The 18,947-nt window shown below is 39.9% G+C and overlaps 1 protein-coding gene across 1 annotated transcript in view; it reads left to right on the forward strand.

Annotated features, from left to right (window-relative positions):
- The window catches only part of LOC120564323 (transcriptional enhancer factor TEF-1-like), a 137,108-nt gene that overhangs the window by 94,601 nt on the left and 23,560 nt on the right, over nucleotides 1–18,947 (forward strand). Inside the window, exon 9 of the mRNA XM_039809172.1 lies at nucleotides 14,681–14,854. Coding sequence (XP_039665106.1) covers nucleotides 14,681–14,854 — 174 coding nt within the window. The remainder of the gene's footprint in view (nucleotides 1–14,680; nucleotides 14,855–18,947) is intronic.

Below are 18,947 nucleotides of genomic sequence, written 5' to 3' on the forward strand. Positions count from 1 at the left end.
ATAGAACCCTGAGGAACTCCACGTCAGTGGTGCTGCGGGTGAAGTAGAGCCACCAAAACTAACTTTGAACACTCTCTCTGATAAATATGATCTAAACCATTCTAGTGCAGTGCCTTTAATCCCCACGCTGTGCTCGAGACGAGAGATAAGAACACTGTGGTCGACAGTGTCGAATGCTGCTGTGAGATCTAAAAGCATAAGGATTGCAGAATCTCCAGTCTGTTGAGATTAAAAGATCGTTAAAAAAATGGTAGCACTTTATAATAACTACACATAATTCATAATTTATTAAGTATTAGTTACCTATTAGTTAATGGTTTGTTCATCATTATTAATTTATTGTTCATACATAATTCATCATCAGTAAAGCATTTGTTCGCAGTTATAAATGGTTTGTTCTTAGTAAATAAGCCTATCTAAAAAAAATACATTTGTAAGTAGATTTATACTTAATAGATAATGAAACAACCATTTATAAATGAAAACATTTTCCCATTATAAACCAGTTGCAAACTATTACTAAATGCTTTGTTCATCATTTGTAAAGCATTGCTCCTATGTTAATTCTCATGAATAAAGCATTTGTATACACACTCAAATGGTTTGTTCATAGTAAATAAGGCTCTCGAAAATGATGTTTATAAATAGAAGTTTGACAGTTAATAAGCATTGCGAAAACCATTTGTAAATTGAATAATTTTCCCTTTATAAACTATTTACTATTTAGTAAATGTAGGAACATAGTTCCTACATTCACTTTAATCAGTAAAGCATTTGTAAATACAGTTAGTAAATGGTTTGTCCATAGTAAGTAAGCCCATGTAAAACATTTGAGTTGATGTTTTTAATATTTAATATATTTAATTAATTCATGAATGATGCATTAACCATTTGTAAATTAAGTAATTTTACCATTATTAACTAGGTACTCAGGAATGTATAAGGTTGGTTAAAACTAGGAAGTTATTGATTAACAGACTATCTAGACCTACATTTGTTCATGCCTTAAATGTTATGATTTAGAAATAGGCCTAAACTAATAGCTGTCCTGTTACAAATACTTACCAATAATGTAATCCTTGACTAATTCAGCAGTTACTGCTGGTTAGTTAAGTATATTTTTGAGCCCATCTAAAGTGAGCACTTTCTATGCTTTACAAAAGCATTTATCAAAGAGTTGCAAAGGCTAACAGAACCTGGACACACACATGTATTCTTTTATTTGTTTTTAAATGTCTGCATGGCCTGGCCCCCCAGTACCTGTCTAATCTGCTCGTGCCCTACACTCCCTCTCGTTTGCTCCGGTCGGCTGACCAGGCACTACTGGTCGTCCCCAAGACCAAACGTAAATCCATGGGTGACTCCAGCTCCGAGACTCTGGAATGAGCTGCCTTTGCACATCTGACTGACTGAGTCTCTTCCTGTTTTTAAATTTCGTCTTAAAACTCATTTATTTTCTTTGGCTTTTAACTCAGTTTGAGGGTTGACTTTGAGTTTTGTATTGTTGCATTTATTTTTTATTTTATTATTTTGTGTTGTGCCTCTGTTGTATGTTGTTGTTTATTTATAGACTGTGTTCAGCACTTTGGTCAACAGTGTTGTTTTTAAGGTGCTTTATAAATAAAGCTGGATTGGATGTATTGTTCTATTTGGACATGCCTTCAAAAATAAGCCTACGGATAGTTAGTGTGTTAATGCATCTTTAACAAGCACTTACCAACACATCAATTCATGATTAACTCATGAGTTACTACTGATTAGTTGACTACATGGCATGAGCCCATCTGAAGTGAGGACTTGCTATGCTTTACAAAGCATTTATAAATGAGGCTAGCAGATGCAAAGAGACAAAAAAAGTATTTGTAACCCTTGTTACGATGTAGTAAGAATGTACATTTATGAAATAGCTCGTAGTAGTGTTATGTAGTTAATATCAGTGTGAATTTGGACCAGAACCAGAAGAAAACTACACTACTGGTCAAAAGTTTTAGAACACCCCAATTTATTTAGTTTTTTATTGACATTTTAGCAGTTCAAGTCCAATGAATAGCTTGAAATGGTACAAATGTAAGTGGTGAACTGCCACTGAGGTTAAAAAAAGTAAGGTTACCCAAAACTGAAAAATAATGTACATTTCAGTATTTTACAAAAAGGCCTTTTTCACAGAACAAGAAATGGGTAAACAATGTAAAGCTGTTCTGCAGCAATGGAGGTTGATCAAGCTTTGAAAGTTGGTGCTACCAATTACCACAGGTGTTCCAACTTGTCTGGATAACTTACAACCCCCTCTGTTTGTATAAAAGTATTGTTGGAACACACTGTGGTACCATACCCTCGAGAGCATTATTTGAACAGTATTGTACTGCAGAAAGTAGTGTGTTGCTATAAAAATGGCGGGAAAAAGGCAATTAACAATGGAAGAGAGACAGACCATCATAACACTTTCCTACAGAGAAATTGCGAAGAAAGTAAAGGTGTCAGTGAATACAGTATTCTTCACCATCAAAAGGCACTTAGAAACTGGGGGAAACTGACAGGAAGAGGTCTGGCAGACCCAAAGCCACAACAGAATCAGAAGACAAGTTTCTGAGAGTCAACGGCTTGCGTGATAGGTGGCTCACAGGACAACCGCTTCGAGCACAGCTTAATAGTGGTCGTAATAAGCAAGTCTCAGGTTCGAGTGTAAAGAGAAGACTTCGAGCTGCAGGTTTGATAGGTCGAGTTGAGTCGAGCAAGAAAGCCATTGCTTACGTCAGAATAAGAAAAAGAGGCTTGCCTGGGCCAAGAAACCTCGCCAATGGACTACTGAAGACTGGAAGAAGGTGCTATGGACTGATTAATCCAAATTTGAAATCTTCGGTTCATCACTCAGGATTTTTGTACGCCGTCGAGTAGGCAAAAGGATGGTTCCTCAGTGTGTGACATCAACTGTAAAACATGGAGTAGGAAGCATGATGGTCTGGGGCTGTTTAGCTGGATCCAGGGTCGGTGATTTGTACAGAGTGAAAGGCACCCTGAACCAAAACGGCTACCACAGCATTTTGCAGCGCCATGCAGTACCCTCTGGTATAAGCCTAGTTGGTCAGGGGTTCATCCTACAGCAAGATAATGACCCAAAACATAAGTCCAAGCTATGCCAGAACTACCGTAGGAAAAAAGAACAAGATGGTAAGCTTAAAAACATGGAGTGGCCAGCACAGTCACCAGACTTAAACCCCATTGAGCTGGTTTGGGATGAACTGGACAGAAAAGTGAAAGCAAAGCAACCTACAAGTGCCACACATTTATGGGAACTTCTGCAACAGAGTTGGGAAGAACTTTCTGAAGAATATTTGATTTCCATTGTAGAAAGAATGCCACAAGTGTGCCAAAGGGGGCTACTTTGATGAGTCAAAAATTTAGAATACATTTTGGTTTATAAATTGATTCCATGATTTATTTTTTTATTTAAATTGTTCATTTGTTCTATTCTTTCATTTCAGAGTAGAATAAGACATTGAACTGCATGAATTTCAATAAAAACCTGGAAAAATTGGGGTGTTCTAAAACTTTTGACTAGTAGTGTAGATTGTTAAGAGCCACGGGTGGCGAGATACAGGATCTCTAAACCCTGGAAGTCTCTATCTGAAGAGTCAATGTAATCCAATTTCCCTCTGTGGACTGGCCCTCCCCTGCGTAGTGTTTCTCAAATCTCCACCTTCTCCACCTGTAGATAAGGCCAAATCATTTCTCTCAATTACTATTCAGTAATAAAATAAATTGCTTAGGCTACAATGAAAATAAAATCAGGTAATATTTCAGTTAATCCATATTGAAATATCTAAATCTCTTTTCAGTTGTACAACCGTTCTTAAATTTCTTCTTATGTATAAAAAGAATATAAATACCTTTCAGGTATCAAAAGTACATTTATAATTAATAGGCAACCTTTATACAAAAAATGCATTTCTAATTCAAGTTTTATGGAACCTACCTTAGTAACATTAACCTAAATAAAATTACATAAATTGCATGTACAAATCTCTCAAATTGTATTAGTTTTCCATAGCTTAAGCTACAGTGTTGTAATTTAGAGGCGTTAAGACATGCAAGCTTATTTATCCCTCCCTGCACTGGTAACAGTAGAAATAATGCACTAAAAATTTGCCTCTTTGAGTTACTTCACCATAAACTCCAGTTAAACAATTAAAGTGATGGTTCGGAGTAATTTCACCCTAGGGTCCTTTGCACCATGACCTCGAGCCAAACAACCCCCCAGAAGCTTTTTTCATCTGGGTCAAACATTGGGAGAGTTAGCGTTATCAGCTGAATAGCTTAGCGCAGGGGCTAATGGATCCACGTTTGTATCTCATCTCGTAAGTCACCCCACTAATAATGCCCGAAATGATACCAAACTTCTACACTAGTACAAACAGGTTATGCACTCATAAAATGATGCATTGGAAAGTTTTTAAGTACACCAGAAGTTTATGGAAATAACACTTGCCTGTTGGCTTCTGCTCTCTGCTGTTGCTGCTGCTACAGAGCAGTAAGAGTGCTTAGGGACGTCTACAAATTACAACACCGAAAAGAGATACAACAAAAATATTTTTTTTCTACATTTATTGTGCAAAACTGTAATTATACAACATAATGCAGATAAATAAAATTCAAATACACTAGTTGCAGAGACTTTAACAAAGAAAAAGCTTAAAGTATTGGGGTTCTTTTCTTTTGTGCAAACCATTCTAAAAGTCCTTGCTTCTTAAATGCCACCCAAGATGCAGAGAACAGGAAAACCCGGTGTCTTTTTAGTTAAGGAACAGACACTGTACTGAAAATACTTTCAGTATTGGGCAAAGAAAATTATTTTGTTGCATTGCAGCTCGTGGCTCTAAATTTTGCTGGCAGATTGCGTCAACATGCATTATCGCAATAGTGCAATATAATTAAAATCTCTATCACAGGCCAATTTTGTATCATTTATATTGCATATTGTTCTTTCTGCTTTGTGGATTGGAGAACTGGAGGGTATGAAGAACAGTTGATTATGCTAAAAAGAACGTGGTTTATGGCAATTTTTTCAATAGCATCAGCTTTAACAGTTCTCTGATAATTACGCCAGCTATCCTTTAGGATATCATAAAATACCTGCAATTTATGTTTTTTCCATTGCCGCTCAGCTTTCCTACACTTTTGCCTGGCAGCTTGAGTTAAGTCATTTATTCAAGGTTCAGAATTAGGAGAGCCCCCCTCCACATAACAAATTCCAATTTAACCCCTGACTAAGACCAAGTTGCTGATACAACACCCTCGGCTGTTTAGTCACTAAAATATTTCTAGTAAAGTTGAGCAATGAGGCAGTTAATCTGTTCCTTAAACTTAAACAGGTTATGCACTCATAAAATGATGCATTGGAAAGTTTTTAAGTACACCAGAAGTTTATGGAAATAACACTTGCCTGTTGGCTTCTGCTCTCTGCTGTTGCTGCTGCTACAGAGCAGTAAGAGTGCTTAGGGACGTCTACAAATTACAACACAGAAAGAGATGACCCCAAAAAATATTTTTTTTATCATTTATTGTGCAAAACTGTAATTATACAACATAATGCAGATAAATAAAATTCAAATACACTAGTTGCAGAGACTTTAACAAAGAAAAAGCTTAAAGTATTGGGGTTCTTTTCTTTTGTGCAAACCATTCTAAAAGTCCTTGCTTCTTAAATGCCACCCAAGATGCAGAGAACAGGAAAACCCGGTGTCTTTTTAGTTAAGGAACAGACACTGTACTGAAAATACTTTCAGTATTGGGCAAAGAAAATTATTTTGTTGCATTGCAGCTCGTGGCTCTAAATTTTGCTGGCAGATTGCGTCAACATGCATTATCGCAATAGTGCAATATAATTAAAATCTCTATCACAGGCCAATTTTGTATCATTTATATTGCATATTGTTCTTTCTGCTTTGTGGATTGGAGAACTGGAGGGTATGAAGAACAGTTGATTATGCTAAAAAGAACGTGGTTTATGGCAATTTTTTCAATAGCATCAGCTTTAACAGTTCTCTGATAATTACGCCAGCTATCCTTTAGGATATCATAAAATACCTGCAATTTATGTTTTTTCCATTGCCGCTCAGCTTTCCTACACTTTTGCCTGGCAGCTTGAGTTAAGTCATTTATTCAAGGTTCAGAATTAGGAGAGCCCCCCTCCACATAACAAATTCCAATTTAACCCCTGACTAAGACCAAGTTGCTGATACAACACCCTCGGCTGTTTAGTCACTAAAATATTTCTAGTAAAGTTGAGCAATGAGGCAGTTAATCTGTTCCTTAAACTTAACCAGGATAAGTAGCCATGCATTGCATCAACGCTTGATCTTTAAGCGATCAAAAGTGACGACGAGTTCCATGGACGAGCTAGGTAGGCTTTCAGCTGGCCGCTGCATTTCCCACAGCGTCTAGAGTGACTTCTCCGGACAAGGGAAGCCAGATTGCGTATGAGGTGAACAGGTATGTTCAGCAGGAATGGAGGGAGAAAAGTTTTCTGGACACCCCAATCACACTTGGGCAACTTCTCCAACGCGAGACAGTAGTCAAGCAGCGTTTGGCGATCATAAACCAGTAGAGAGTCAATACATTGCATACAACCATGACATAAACAGTAAAATCACAAACAGTTTGCCCTGCACCAGACAGCCGGCCACATACACTGGCGCCATCTTGGTGAACAACAGCCCTCTCTTAAATAACTGTCATTAGCATAAAAATGATATTTACATTTCTTCAGTGTTAAAAATGAATAGAGAGTGAACAACGGACCCAAAATTGAACCTTAAGGAAATCCCTTTTGAACTGCTAGGAAATTCGACTTTATACCATCCGTCACAATTGCCTGGGTTCTGTCACTCAGATTATTTTTAAACCACATGCAAGTGTCCCTAGCCAGAACCAATGATAACAATTTCCTCAACAAAATAGCATGATCAACCATATCAAAAGCTTTCAATAGGTCAATAAACAGAGCCACACAACATGATTTTCCATCCAGTGCTTTGACAGTATTGTTAACAAATAATGTAGTAGCTGTAATACTATTGTGGCCAGGTCTGAATCCAGATTGATATTCAGGATGCAATTTTCATATATGAAAGCACGCAACTGTCTATTCAATTCAATTTTATTTATAGTATCAAATCATAACAGAGTTATCTCAAGACACTTTACAGTAGAGTAGGTCTAGACCACACTCTATGAATACCAAAACCCCAACAATGACAGTAATTCCCTCAAGAGCAAGCATTAGCAGTGGCTATTGCGACAGTGGCAAGGAAAAACTCCCTTTTAGGAAGAAACCTCGGCAGACCCAGACTCTTGGTAGGCGGTGTCTGACGGGGCCGGTTGGGGGTGTGATGAACAGTGGCAAATAATAGTCACATTAAAGATAATGGAACAGGGACTTCAAAGGTCATCGTGGAAGTTCATGTCATAGCAGGGCACATCGTGTCATACTGAGTAGTGCAGTCTCCTATACCGGATCCTGACTACTCTGTGCATATGAACATCACAGCAGGGCGTTGCGGGATGTAACGTGGTGCTGCAGAGCATGGGTGGATGCGGCGGACGCAGCAGGATGCAGCAGGACGCGGCCGGGAATTGCAGAGAATCATAAGAAACATAAGGACTCCGGGGAGTAAACTCCCCAGAGCTAGGTTAGTAACCAGCATTTCTGGGACAGGATGCATACAAAAGGAAACAAGTATGTTTCCTTTGATGAGCGATGAGCGAGCAGCTCAGTGTGTCATAGGAAGGAAGGAACTTCCCCGGCAGTCTAGAATTATAATAGCATAACTAAGAGAAGCAGGTTAAAGAGAGGTGCCTGGTCGGGCTAGAACTCTCCCCAACCGGATCGGGCTGTACTGGCCTGCCTCCCTCTACTCTCACTATATTATTGATTATATAATAAATGAAACTGATGACTATGAAGAGGAGCAGATGGGCCGGGTTAGGTGGACGCTGCAACTCCTCAATCCCTAACTATAAGCTTTATCAAAGAGGAGGGTTTTCAGTTTACTCTTAAATATGGTGACGGTGTCTGCCCCTCTAACCCAAAGTGGGAGCTGGTTCCACAGGAGCAGAGCCTGATAGCTGAAGGCTCTGGCCCCCAGTCTACTTTTAGAGACTCTAGGAACCACAAGTAGCTCTGCATTCTGGGAGCGTAGTGCTCTACTAAGACAATAAGGTACTAAGAGCTCTTCTAGGTATGAGGGTGCTTGACCATTTAGAGCTTTGTAGATCAGGAGGAGGATTTTAAATTTGATCCTAGATTTCACAGGAACCCAGTGCAGAGAAGCCAATACAGGAGAAATATGATCTCTTCTCTTAGTTCTCGTCAGAACACGTGCTGCAGCATTCTGGATCAGCTGGAGAGTCTTAAGGGACTTATTTGAGCAACCTGATAGTAAGGAATTACAGTAGTCTAGCCTGGAAGTAACAAATGCATGGACTAGTTTTTCAGCATCGTTTTGAGACAGGATATTCCTAATTTTGGCAATGTTACGAAGATGGAAAAAGGCTGTTCTTGAGGTTTGTTTTAAGTGGGCGTTGAAGGATATATCCTGATCGAAAATAACTCCTAAATTTCTGACAGTAGTGCTGGAGGCCAGGGCAATACCATCCAGAGTAGCTATGTCTTTAGATAATGAGGTTCGGAGGTGTTTAGGGCCCAGCACAATAACTTCAGTTTTGTTAGAGTTTAACATCAGAAAATTATAGGTCATCCATGATTTTATATCTTTAATGCACGCTTGAAGTGTGGCTAGCTGACTGGTTTTGTCTGGTTTGATTGACAAGTATAATTGGGTGTCATCCGCATAACAGTGAAAGTTAATTGTTTCTTAATAATATTACCAAGAGGAAGCATATATAATGAGAATAGAATAGGTCCAAGCACTGATCCTTGTGGAACGCCATGGCTAACTTTAGTGTACTTGGAGGATTTATCATTAACATTAACAAATTGAGATCGATCAGAGAAATAGGACTTAAACCAGCTTAGAGCGATTCCTTTAATGCCAACTAAGTGTTCCAATCTCTGTAACAGGATTGTATGGTCAATAGTGTCAAATGCAGCACTAAGATCTAGTAGAACAAGAATGGAGACAAGTCCTTTGTCTGCAGCAGTTAGAAGGTCGTTAGTAATTTTCACCAGTGCCGTCTCTGTGCTGTGATGCTTTCTAAATCCTGATTGAAAGTCATCAAATAAACTATTGCTATGTAGAAAATCACATAACTGATTAGCAACTACCTTCTCAAGGATCTTGGCTAAAAAGGGAAGGTTAGATATAGGTCTATAGTTTGCTAAGACCTCAGGATTGAGGGTGGGTTTTTTCAGAAGAGGTTTTATCACTGCTACTTTAAATGACTGCGGTACATAACCTGTTAATAAGGACATATTGATCATATCTAGTAATGAAGTGTTAACCACGGGTAACACTTCTTTGAGTAGCCTTGTTGGGATAGGGTCTAAGAGACAGGTAGATGGCTTAGCTGAAGATACCTTTAACATTAATTGTTGAAGGTCTATAGGATAAAAGCAATCTAAAAATATGTCGGGACTAGTCGTTCTTTCTAGCGGTCCTGCATTTAAAGGTGAAGCGTTAGAAGCTGTGGGCAAGAGGTGATGGATTTTATCTCTAATTGTTATAATTTTATCATTAAAGAAGCTCATGAAGTCATCACTACTCAGAGCTAGAGGAATAGATGGCTCAGTAGAGCTGTGACTATCTGTCAGCCTGGCTACAGTGCTGAAAAGAAACCTTGGGTTGTTCTTATTTTCTTCTATTAGTGATGAGTAATAGTCTGATCTGGCATTTCTGAGGGCCTTCCTATAGGTTTTCAGACTGTCTAAACGAGATTCTTCTCGAACACCATTTACTTTCGAGGTTTCGCGAGATTTGTTTTAATATGCGAGTTTGGGAGTTATACCAAGGTGTTAATTACCTTTGCTTCATCATCTTCTTCTTCTTAGCACCGTCTACAAATGTATCAATTTGGGAGGGACTGAAGTTAACATAAAAGGTCCTCTGTTATGTTAAGGCATGACATAGAGTCAAATACTGTTGGAATATCTTCCTTAAATTTAGCTATAGCACTGTCAGATAGTTTAGTATAGTCAGGTATTAAGAATTCGAAAGTAATTAAAGAATGATCTGATAATACCGAATTCTGCGGAAATATTATTAAATCCTCAATTTCAATACCATATGCCAGCACAAGGTCGAGGGTGTGGTTAAAACTGTGCGTCGCCTTGTGCACACTCTGACTGAAACCGATTGAATCTAACAATAAGTTGAAAGCAGTACTAAGGCTATCATTGTCAACGTCCACATGGATATTAAAATCACCTACAATAAGTACTTTGTCTGATTTAAGGACTAAACATGATAAAAACTCTGAGAATTCAGATAAAAATTCAGAATACGGACCTGAAGCCCTGTAAATAACAACGAATATAATTGGCTGTAATGTTTTCCATTTTGGATGTTGAAGATTAAGAACAAGACTCTCAGACAAGTTATAATTTAGTTTAGGTTTAGGATTAATTAACAGGCTTGAATCAAATATGGCTGCAACTCCCCCTCCTCGGCCTAAGCCTCTAGGAATTTGAGTATTAATATGACTGGGAGGAGTGGGTTCATTTAGACTAACATATTCTTCATGGACCAGCCAGGTTTCAGTAAAACAAAATAAATCTATTTTATTATCTGATATCAAGTCGTTTACCAATACTGCTTTAGAAGACAGAGATCTAATATTTAATAGTCCACATCTAATTTTCCTATTTTGTTCTATCGTTGCAGTCGTTTTAATTCCAATTAGGTTGTTGAGTATAGCACATCTTTTGTTTACCTTTGATTTAACCATTCTGAGCCGGGTGAAAGAAACCGTGCTTATTAGACTTATTATATATACCACTTATTAGTGGGCGACTGCTCCAACGGAAGCACAGAGGGGCGCATTGCACTGCACCTCTGATTACTAATATCAAACTTGGGTTGTCATGGTTTATGACCGATAATAGACTCAGTCAGATTTTTTGATATGAGAGCAGCTCCGTCCCAGGTGGGATGAATGCCGTCTCTCTCAAGCAGACCAGGCTTTCCCCAGAACGCCCCGCAGTTATTCACATAGCCCACATCATTAGCTGGGCACCACCCCGACAACCAGCGGTTGAAGGATGACATGCGGCTGTACATTTCATTGCTGGTCAGGTTTGGCAGGGGTCCAGAGAAAACTACAGAGTCCGACATTGTCTTTGCATATGCACAAAGTGACTCAACATTCATTTTAGTGATCTCCGATTTATGACCATTACCACTTACGTGAAGTATGATCTTGTATTTACGGTTCTTTTTAGCCAGCAGCTTTAGATGGGATTTTATATCGCCCGCTCTAGCCCCGGGGACACATATGACCGTAGGTGCTGTAGCTGCTGGGGCCACCGGCTTCACATATCGCAGTATAGAGCTCCCAATAACCAGAATTGGCATATCAGCGGATGTATCACTGAGTAGGGAGAAACTGTTAGAGAGGCGAAGATGCTCCGGTTTAGAGCGACCGTCCTCATGTGCAATCCCTGGTTTAGATCTAACGCTACGCTTCCCTCCGCTACGCCTCCCTCGGACAGTCAGCAGAAGCTACAGAAGCTACAGTATGTTGGCCCGCATGAGCTACATGGCGCTGGCTAGCTACGGAAGCATATGATTCTGATTCCATGGTGCGGAGTCGTGCCTCAAACTCACTAAGCCATGCCTCCAGAACAGCGAATATACTACATTTATTACATGTATCGTTATCACTAAAGGAGGCAGAGGAATAGCTAAACATTTGACACACAGAGCAAGAGAGAGCAGGAGAGGGAGAGGAATTAGCCATTGCTAAAAGTAGCTAACAGCGTTTTAGCAACTGTAAGATCAGCGAGGCAGTCGCTGTAAGAGAAGTTAAGTATAAGTGCTTTGAGTAGAACAATTGTAATTCAAATGCAATCCAGGCAAATAGCCGCTAATTTAAACAATAAAGCAGAGTTGAGTAAGTTTTTGCTGGAGCAGCAAACTGGCGTTTGTAACACCGGAAGTGACACAACACGCTTACCGTACACGTCAGACCTGAGAAGTGACCTCTATATATATATATATATATATATATATATATATATATATATATATATATATATATATATATATATATATATATATAATGTCTATATACAGTTGCATGCTTTCATATGCCAATATTGCCAATAGTTATCAAGATAACTAGTGTCTCCACCCTTATGTAAAAGCAGCACACAGGCGGTTTTCCATACCTTTGGGATAATCCCCGTTGTTATTGTTAAATTAAAAATATGTTAACACTTCAGAGATCAATGGAGCAGCAATAACCAAAAGACCTGGGTCCACCCCATCAGCCCCTGTTGCCTGCTTAGTATCAAGGATCAACAAAGCATCAAGGACCTCATTCACAGTGAAAGGTGTCATTGAAAAACCCTGCACATTAACATCTAAGTTGTCTTGCATAAATGCTTGATTGTCACTCGCTCCATCTATATAGTATTTGCACAATGGTTAGCAGTAGTAGTGGTTCTTTCAAAAAGAGAGCCAGCCTCAATAAAGTAGAGATTAAAATCAACAATTGTGTTTTTATCAGTAATGGGCCCTGTGTCCAATGATATTTGCTTTAGTAATACAAAGACAGTACTGCTCTTCAGGGTTTTCTCTACCTTCCAAAATTTGGCCGGATTCCCACTACAGTCAGCTAGGGTGGTTACATAGTATTCTAATTTAGCCTTATGTATAAGCTTAATGCAATAGTTTCTTAGGTGTCTAAAGGTTTGCCAGTTAGAGATTGACCTAGATGCCCTAGCTTTCTCCCATGCCACATTTCTATTATGCAAACCATTTGGGATACCGTCGTTTACATGCAGTTTAGAAAAATTATTCTATTCTCAAGCACCTTGTAAACACCTTACCCTGGTTAAAATCGGACATCTCATAACCCGGTTAACAGAGGCAGGTAGAGAACTCCTCCAGTAACTGGTATTACTCCATGTATACCTTAACCGGGCTATTATTGGTTTAAACACCAACTGCCCTCCCCACTCCACTGAAGTGTTTTTTGAACCGGACATACTCCGTCAGCGCGCTGTGTTCTCTTAATATATCAATGGCTGTGAGTCGTAGTCGTTGCTATGACACCATACAACAAAACAGCGTTTGGGAGATGGCTAAACCGACTGTCCATGTCCGGGGCTGTCAACGCTGTGTCTCGGCACAAAAGTGGAGGGACCGAGCAGCCCCCGCTGCGGCCCCTGGATAACGTTAATGTTAGTTAGCTAACAAAGTTAGCTTGCTAATTCCACCCGGTATAATGAGCCGAACAAGTTGTCAGTCATCTGGCGGGAACATTGTGCTGTCCTACGCTGTGAGCAGTTTTTTAAAATTTTACTAATTTAGTGATCGGTCAGAATTTTGACAGGTATTATAATAACAATTATATTCTAAAATTCTGCTATAGGTCTCTCTCTCTCTCTCTCTCTCTCTCTCTCTCTCTCTCTCTCTCTCTCTCTCTCCATGTCTGTGACATGGATCAACACTATAATCATTTTTACCCCCTGCAGCAAGAGCATCAGCAAGAGCAAAAATACGTCATGTCTTGAAGCAGTTAAGTTGTTCATTTTCATCTATTTAAAAAACCACACAAAAAGTACATACATACAACTTAAATTACTTCAATGTTCAACAGGTCATAATCAAATTACTTTAGCTAGTAAGTAATAGGCCTTATCTAAAATGCCTATTTTAGTAGGCTAATAATATAATATAAATATAAATAATGAAGTATAGGTTATATATATAGTATAGGTTTGCTGTCAAATTTCACGTTACCGTGTAGCCTCGATAACCAACTCAAGGTAAACTAACATTGCAACATCTAGATTATTTCTGGAATCATGCTGAAATGTGACCTCTTTAAACACACCATTTCACACAATTCGCCAAGTCTAGCATTAGCTGTATGGCAAATCATAAATCAGCTGTCACCAGAGACGGTTTCTGTCACCAGTCATATTTTACATCCATGACTGTCACAGTGTAAGGCAGAGCGCAGTGGAGCTCTTCACCCGGCTGGAAGCTCTTTCTCTCAGCCAGGAGTAAAACTTTGGTTCCTGCTGCTGATGTTCCAAGAGCAGCACGCTTCCGAAAACGTAGTGACTATTTTTTTTTCACAGTCACAGTGCTCCATAGTGCCAGTAGGGGTCAAAACCTTCATGGGATACCTTTCATTTCTGAGATGTGGGGACACCGTGATGTTGCTACAACCTGTGTGGTTTCTTGACTACTCCTAGTTCTTGCCCTGTTTGATTCTGTCAATAAGAGCAAGAAACTAGTACAGCACACAGTACATCAGTACAGCCCTTTATTGTCTCTCGAGGGAAAATTTTATTTGCAGTAGTGGGCAAAACCCCAAACACAACATAATGAATGAATTAAGGAATTCCCCTCTGATCTGTTTATCCATCTACGCTGTGTTCCTTCTGTCAGTTTTTCTTTTGCTGTTGTTTTACCCAGGGTGAGATCAGCTCACGTTTGTACACTTTATCTTTCTCCATCCTTGCCTCATTCAAAGTTTTCCCTCCCCTCAGTATAACAAGCACCTGTTTGTGAACATCAGCCAGAGCAGCCCGAACTACAGCGACCCCCTGCTGGAGTGTGTGGACATCAGGCAAATCTACGACAAGTTCCCGGAGAAGAAGGGCGGCCTCAAGGAGTTGTTTGGCAAGGGCCCACAAAACGCTTTCTACCTGATCAAATTCTGGGTGAGCAGACGAACACTTACCTACTTCCTGTTTACATGTTTACATGAGTTTTTCATTTTAGCACATACTTCATATATTCTTCCTGTATTTTTCCACCGTGTGTGTGTGTGTGTGTGTGTGTGTGTGTGTGTGTGTGTGTGTGTGTGTGTGTGTGCGCGCGCACGCGCATTCTCATTCTCATTGTCACTGTATTTGAACACCTGCTCACCTCCTGACTCACAAGTTGCTCTCCCTTCCCGTGTGTGTGTGTGTGTCACTTGACTGACTTTCAAATTTCCCGGCAACAGAACATTTTTCCACTTTTTCTTTTCGTCTCATTTCTAACTGGTGATGGTCAATTTCCCAAATGAAATGACAACTGTCTTTAGCCGTTTTTATTAGCAGTAGCTAACTAGCTCATCAAACATTGGCTCCATGAGTTGGTTGAAAATGGCATCACTGGCTGACTTTTTGGCTGTACATCACAAGGACTCAGTGGAGTCTGAGAAATCACCATCAACAGCCATTTCATCTAACCTCAGGGGAGTCACTGTGACGTCACCCAGGGGATAAAACTCGACTATTTATATTGCTGTTGCAGAAGATACTCAAAAAGACGTGCACTCGTCAAATGTTTGAACATTTTGCCTATGTTAGCCTACTTCACTTCGCTGGATGAGTAACAGACTTTCAGTCTTTGTGTTCACTGCAACTAATTTTTGGATCTTGAGAAATGGCTGTGCCATTTCATCTCGCCTGCAGAAATGAGAGACGGACCACCGTCTTCTTCACAAAAGAATAGGATACCTCCTAAGCCCCTTGCTCATTCTTCAGTCAAGTCAACTCAGCTGTTTCCTTTGTTTTCCTTTCCTTTTAAAATGGCTGACAAGCGACCCAATGGCCTGTCATTGTCCAACTTGGGGAACCGTCTGGAAGAATCGGACAGATTAAAACAATTCAATTCAATTCAATTTTATTTATAGTATCAAATCATAACATAAGTTATCTCGAGACACTTTACAGATAGAGTAGGTCTAGACCACACTCTATAATTTACAAAGCCCCAACAATTCCAACAATTCCAGTAATTCCCTCAAGAGCAAGCAGTGCGACAGTGGCGAGGAAAAACTCCCTCTTGGGAAGAAACCTCGGACAGACCCAGGCTCTTGGTAGGCGGTGTGCTGACGGCGGGGGTTGGGGGTGTGATGAACAGTGGCGATAGTAGTCACATTAATAATGGAACAGTGACTGGATGTAGCGGGAAGCTGCAGGGTTCAGCAGGACGCAGCATGACATTGCAGGGCATCGCTGAGCTCAGCAGGGAGTGCAGCAGGACCACGGCGACAGCTGCAACCAGGACCTTGGTGCCAACGTTCTCCAAGGAAATACGCTGGGGGAAAAAAAAAGCATAAGGACTCCGGGGAGTAAACTCCCCAGAAGCTAGGATTAGTAACAAGCATTTCTGGGACGGGCTGCACACAAATAGTAATAGTAATAGTAATAGTAACAGTAATAGAAAGGGAGAGGAGAGAGCAGCTCAGTGTGTCAAAGGAAGGAAGTCCCCCGGCAGTCTAGGACTATAACAGCGTAACTATAACAGGTAACTAAGAGAGACAGGTCATAAGGAGAGGTAGCGTTTTCGGGCTTAGAACTCTCCCCCTGCCCGATCTGGCTTGGCTGGCCTGCCTCCCTCTACTTTGTTATGTATTATTAATCTAACAATTATGAAGAGAAGCAGTTGGGCCAGTTAGGTGAACACTGCAACTCCTCACTCCCTAACTATAAGCTTTGTCAAATAGGAGAGTTTTAAGTTCATTCTTGAATGAGGTGACAGTTTCTGCCCCCCGAACCCAGATCGGGAGCTGGTTCCATAGGAGAGGAGCCTGATAACTGAAGGCTCTAGCTCCCATTCTACTTTTAGAGACTCTAGGTACCACCAGTAACTCTGCATTCTGGGAGCGCAGTGCGCTCTAGTAGGACAATAGGGTATTAGGAGCTCTTCTAGATATGATGGTGCTAGACCATTTAGAGCTTTGTAGGTCAAGAGAAGGACTTTAAACTCAATCCTGGATTCAACAGGAAGCCAATGTAGAGAAGCTAATACAGGAGAAATATGATCTCTTTTCTTAGTTCTTGTGAGAACACGGCTGCACAGCATTCTGGATCAGCTGGAGAGTCTTAAGAGACTTATTTGAGCAACCTGACAGTAGGGAATTACAATAGTCCAGCCTGGAAGTAACAAATACATGGACTAGTTTTTCAGCGGCGTTTTGAGACAGGATATTCCTAATTTTGGCAATGTTACGAAGATGAAAAAAGGCTGTTCTTGAGGTTTGTTTTAGATTGGCATTAAAGGATATATCCTGATCAAAGATAACTCCTAAATTTCTAACAGTGGTGCTGAGGGCCAGGGCAACACCATCCAGAGTAGCTATATCTCTAGATAATGAAGTTCGGAGGTGTTTAGGGCCCAGCAAAATAACTTCAGTTTTGTTAGGGTTTAACATCAGAAAATTATAGGTCATCCAGGATTTTATATCCTTAATGCACGCTTGAAATTTAGCTAGCTGACTGGTTTCGTCTGGTTTGATTGACAAGTATAATTGGGTGTCATCCGCATAACAGTGAAAGTTAATTGAGTGTTTTCTAATAATATTGCCTAGAGGAAGCATATATAAGGAGAATAGAATTGGTCCAAGCACTGAGCCTTGAGGAACCCCATGGCTAACTTTAGCGTACTTGGAGGATTTATCATTAACATTCACAAATTGAGATCGATCAGAGAAATAGGACCTAAACCAACTCAGAGCAATTCCTTTAATGCCAACCAAGTGTTCCAGTCTCTGTAACAGGATTGAATGGTCAATTGTGTCAAATGCAGCACTAAGATCTAGTAAAACAAGAATGGAGACAAGACCTTTGTCTGCAGCAGTTAAAAGGTCGTTAGTAATTTTCACCAGTGCCGTCTCTGTGCTATGATTCTTTCTAAATCCTGATTGAAAGTCATCAAATAAACTAGTGCTATGTAGAAAATCACATAACTGATTAGACACCACCTTCTCAAGGATCTTGGATAGAAAGGGAAGGTTAGATATAGGTCTATAGTTTGCTAAGACCTCAGGATCCAGGGTGGGTTTTTTCAGAAGAGGTTTTATCACAGCTACTTTAAATGACTGTGGTACATAACCTGTTAATAGAGACATATTGATCATATCTAGTAATGAGGTGTTAACCACAGGTAATGCTTCTTTGAGTAGTCTTGTTGGGATGGGGTCCAAGAGACAGGTAGATGGCTTAGCTGAGGATATCTTTAACATTAATTGTTGAAGGTCTATAGGATAAAAGCAGTCTAAGTATATGTCGAGACTAGTCTTTATTTCTAACGACTTCCGCGGTTAAAGGTGAACCGTTAGAAGTTGAGTGTAAAAGGTGATGAATTTTATCTCTAATTGTTGTAATTTTATCATTGAAGAAGCCTGCGAAGTCATCACTACTCAGAGCTAGAGGAATAGATGGCTCAGTAGAGCTGTGGCTATCTGTCAGCCTGGCGACAGTGCTGAAAAGAAACCTTGGGTTGTTCTTGTTTTCTTCTATTAGTGATGAGTAATAGTCTGATCTGGCCTTTCTTAGGGCCTTCCTATAGGTTTTGAGACTTTCTTGCCAATCCAAACGAGATTCTTCCACCTTGGTGGAACGCCACTTACATTCGAGGTTTCGGAGATTTGTTTTTAATTTGGCAAGTTTGAGAGTTATACCAAGGTGCTAGTTTCCTTTGCTTCATCATCTTCTTTTTCAGGGGAGCGACGGAGTCTAAGGTCGTCCGTAGGCATGTCGTAACACCGTCTACAAATGCATCAATTTGAGAGGGACTGAGGTTAACATACAGGTCCTCTGTTATGTTAAGGCATGACATAGAGTCGAATGCTGTTGGAATATCTTCTTTAAATTTAGCTATAGCATTGTCAGATAAGCATCTGGTGTAGGAGCTTTTATCTAATTTAATATAATCAGGTAGTAAGAATTCGAAAGTGATTAAAGAATGATCTGATAATACCGAATTCTGCGAAAATATTATTAAATCCTCAATTTCAATACCATATGCCAGCACAAGGTC

The sequence above is a fragment of the Perca fluviatilis genome, chromosome 8 (genome assembly GCF_010015445.1).
Source record: "Perca fluviatilis chromosome 8, GENO_Pfluv_1.0, whole genome shotgun sequence".
NCBI classification, from domain to species: domain Eukaryota; kingdom Metazoa; phylum Chordata; class Actinopteri; order Perciformes; family Percidae; genus Perca; species Perca fluviatilis.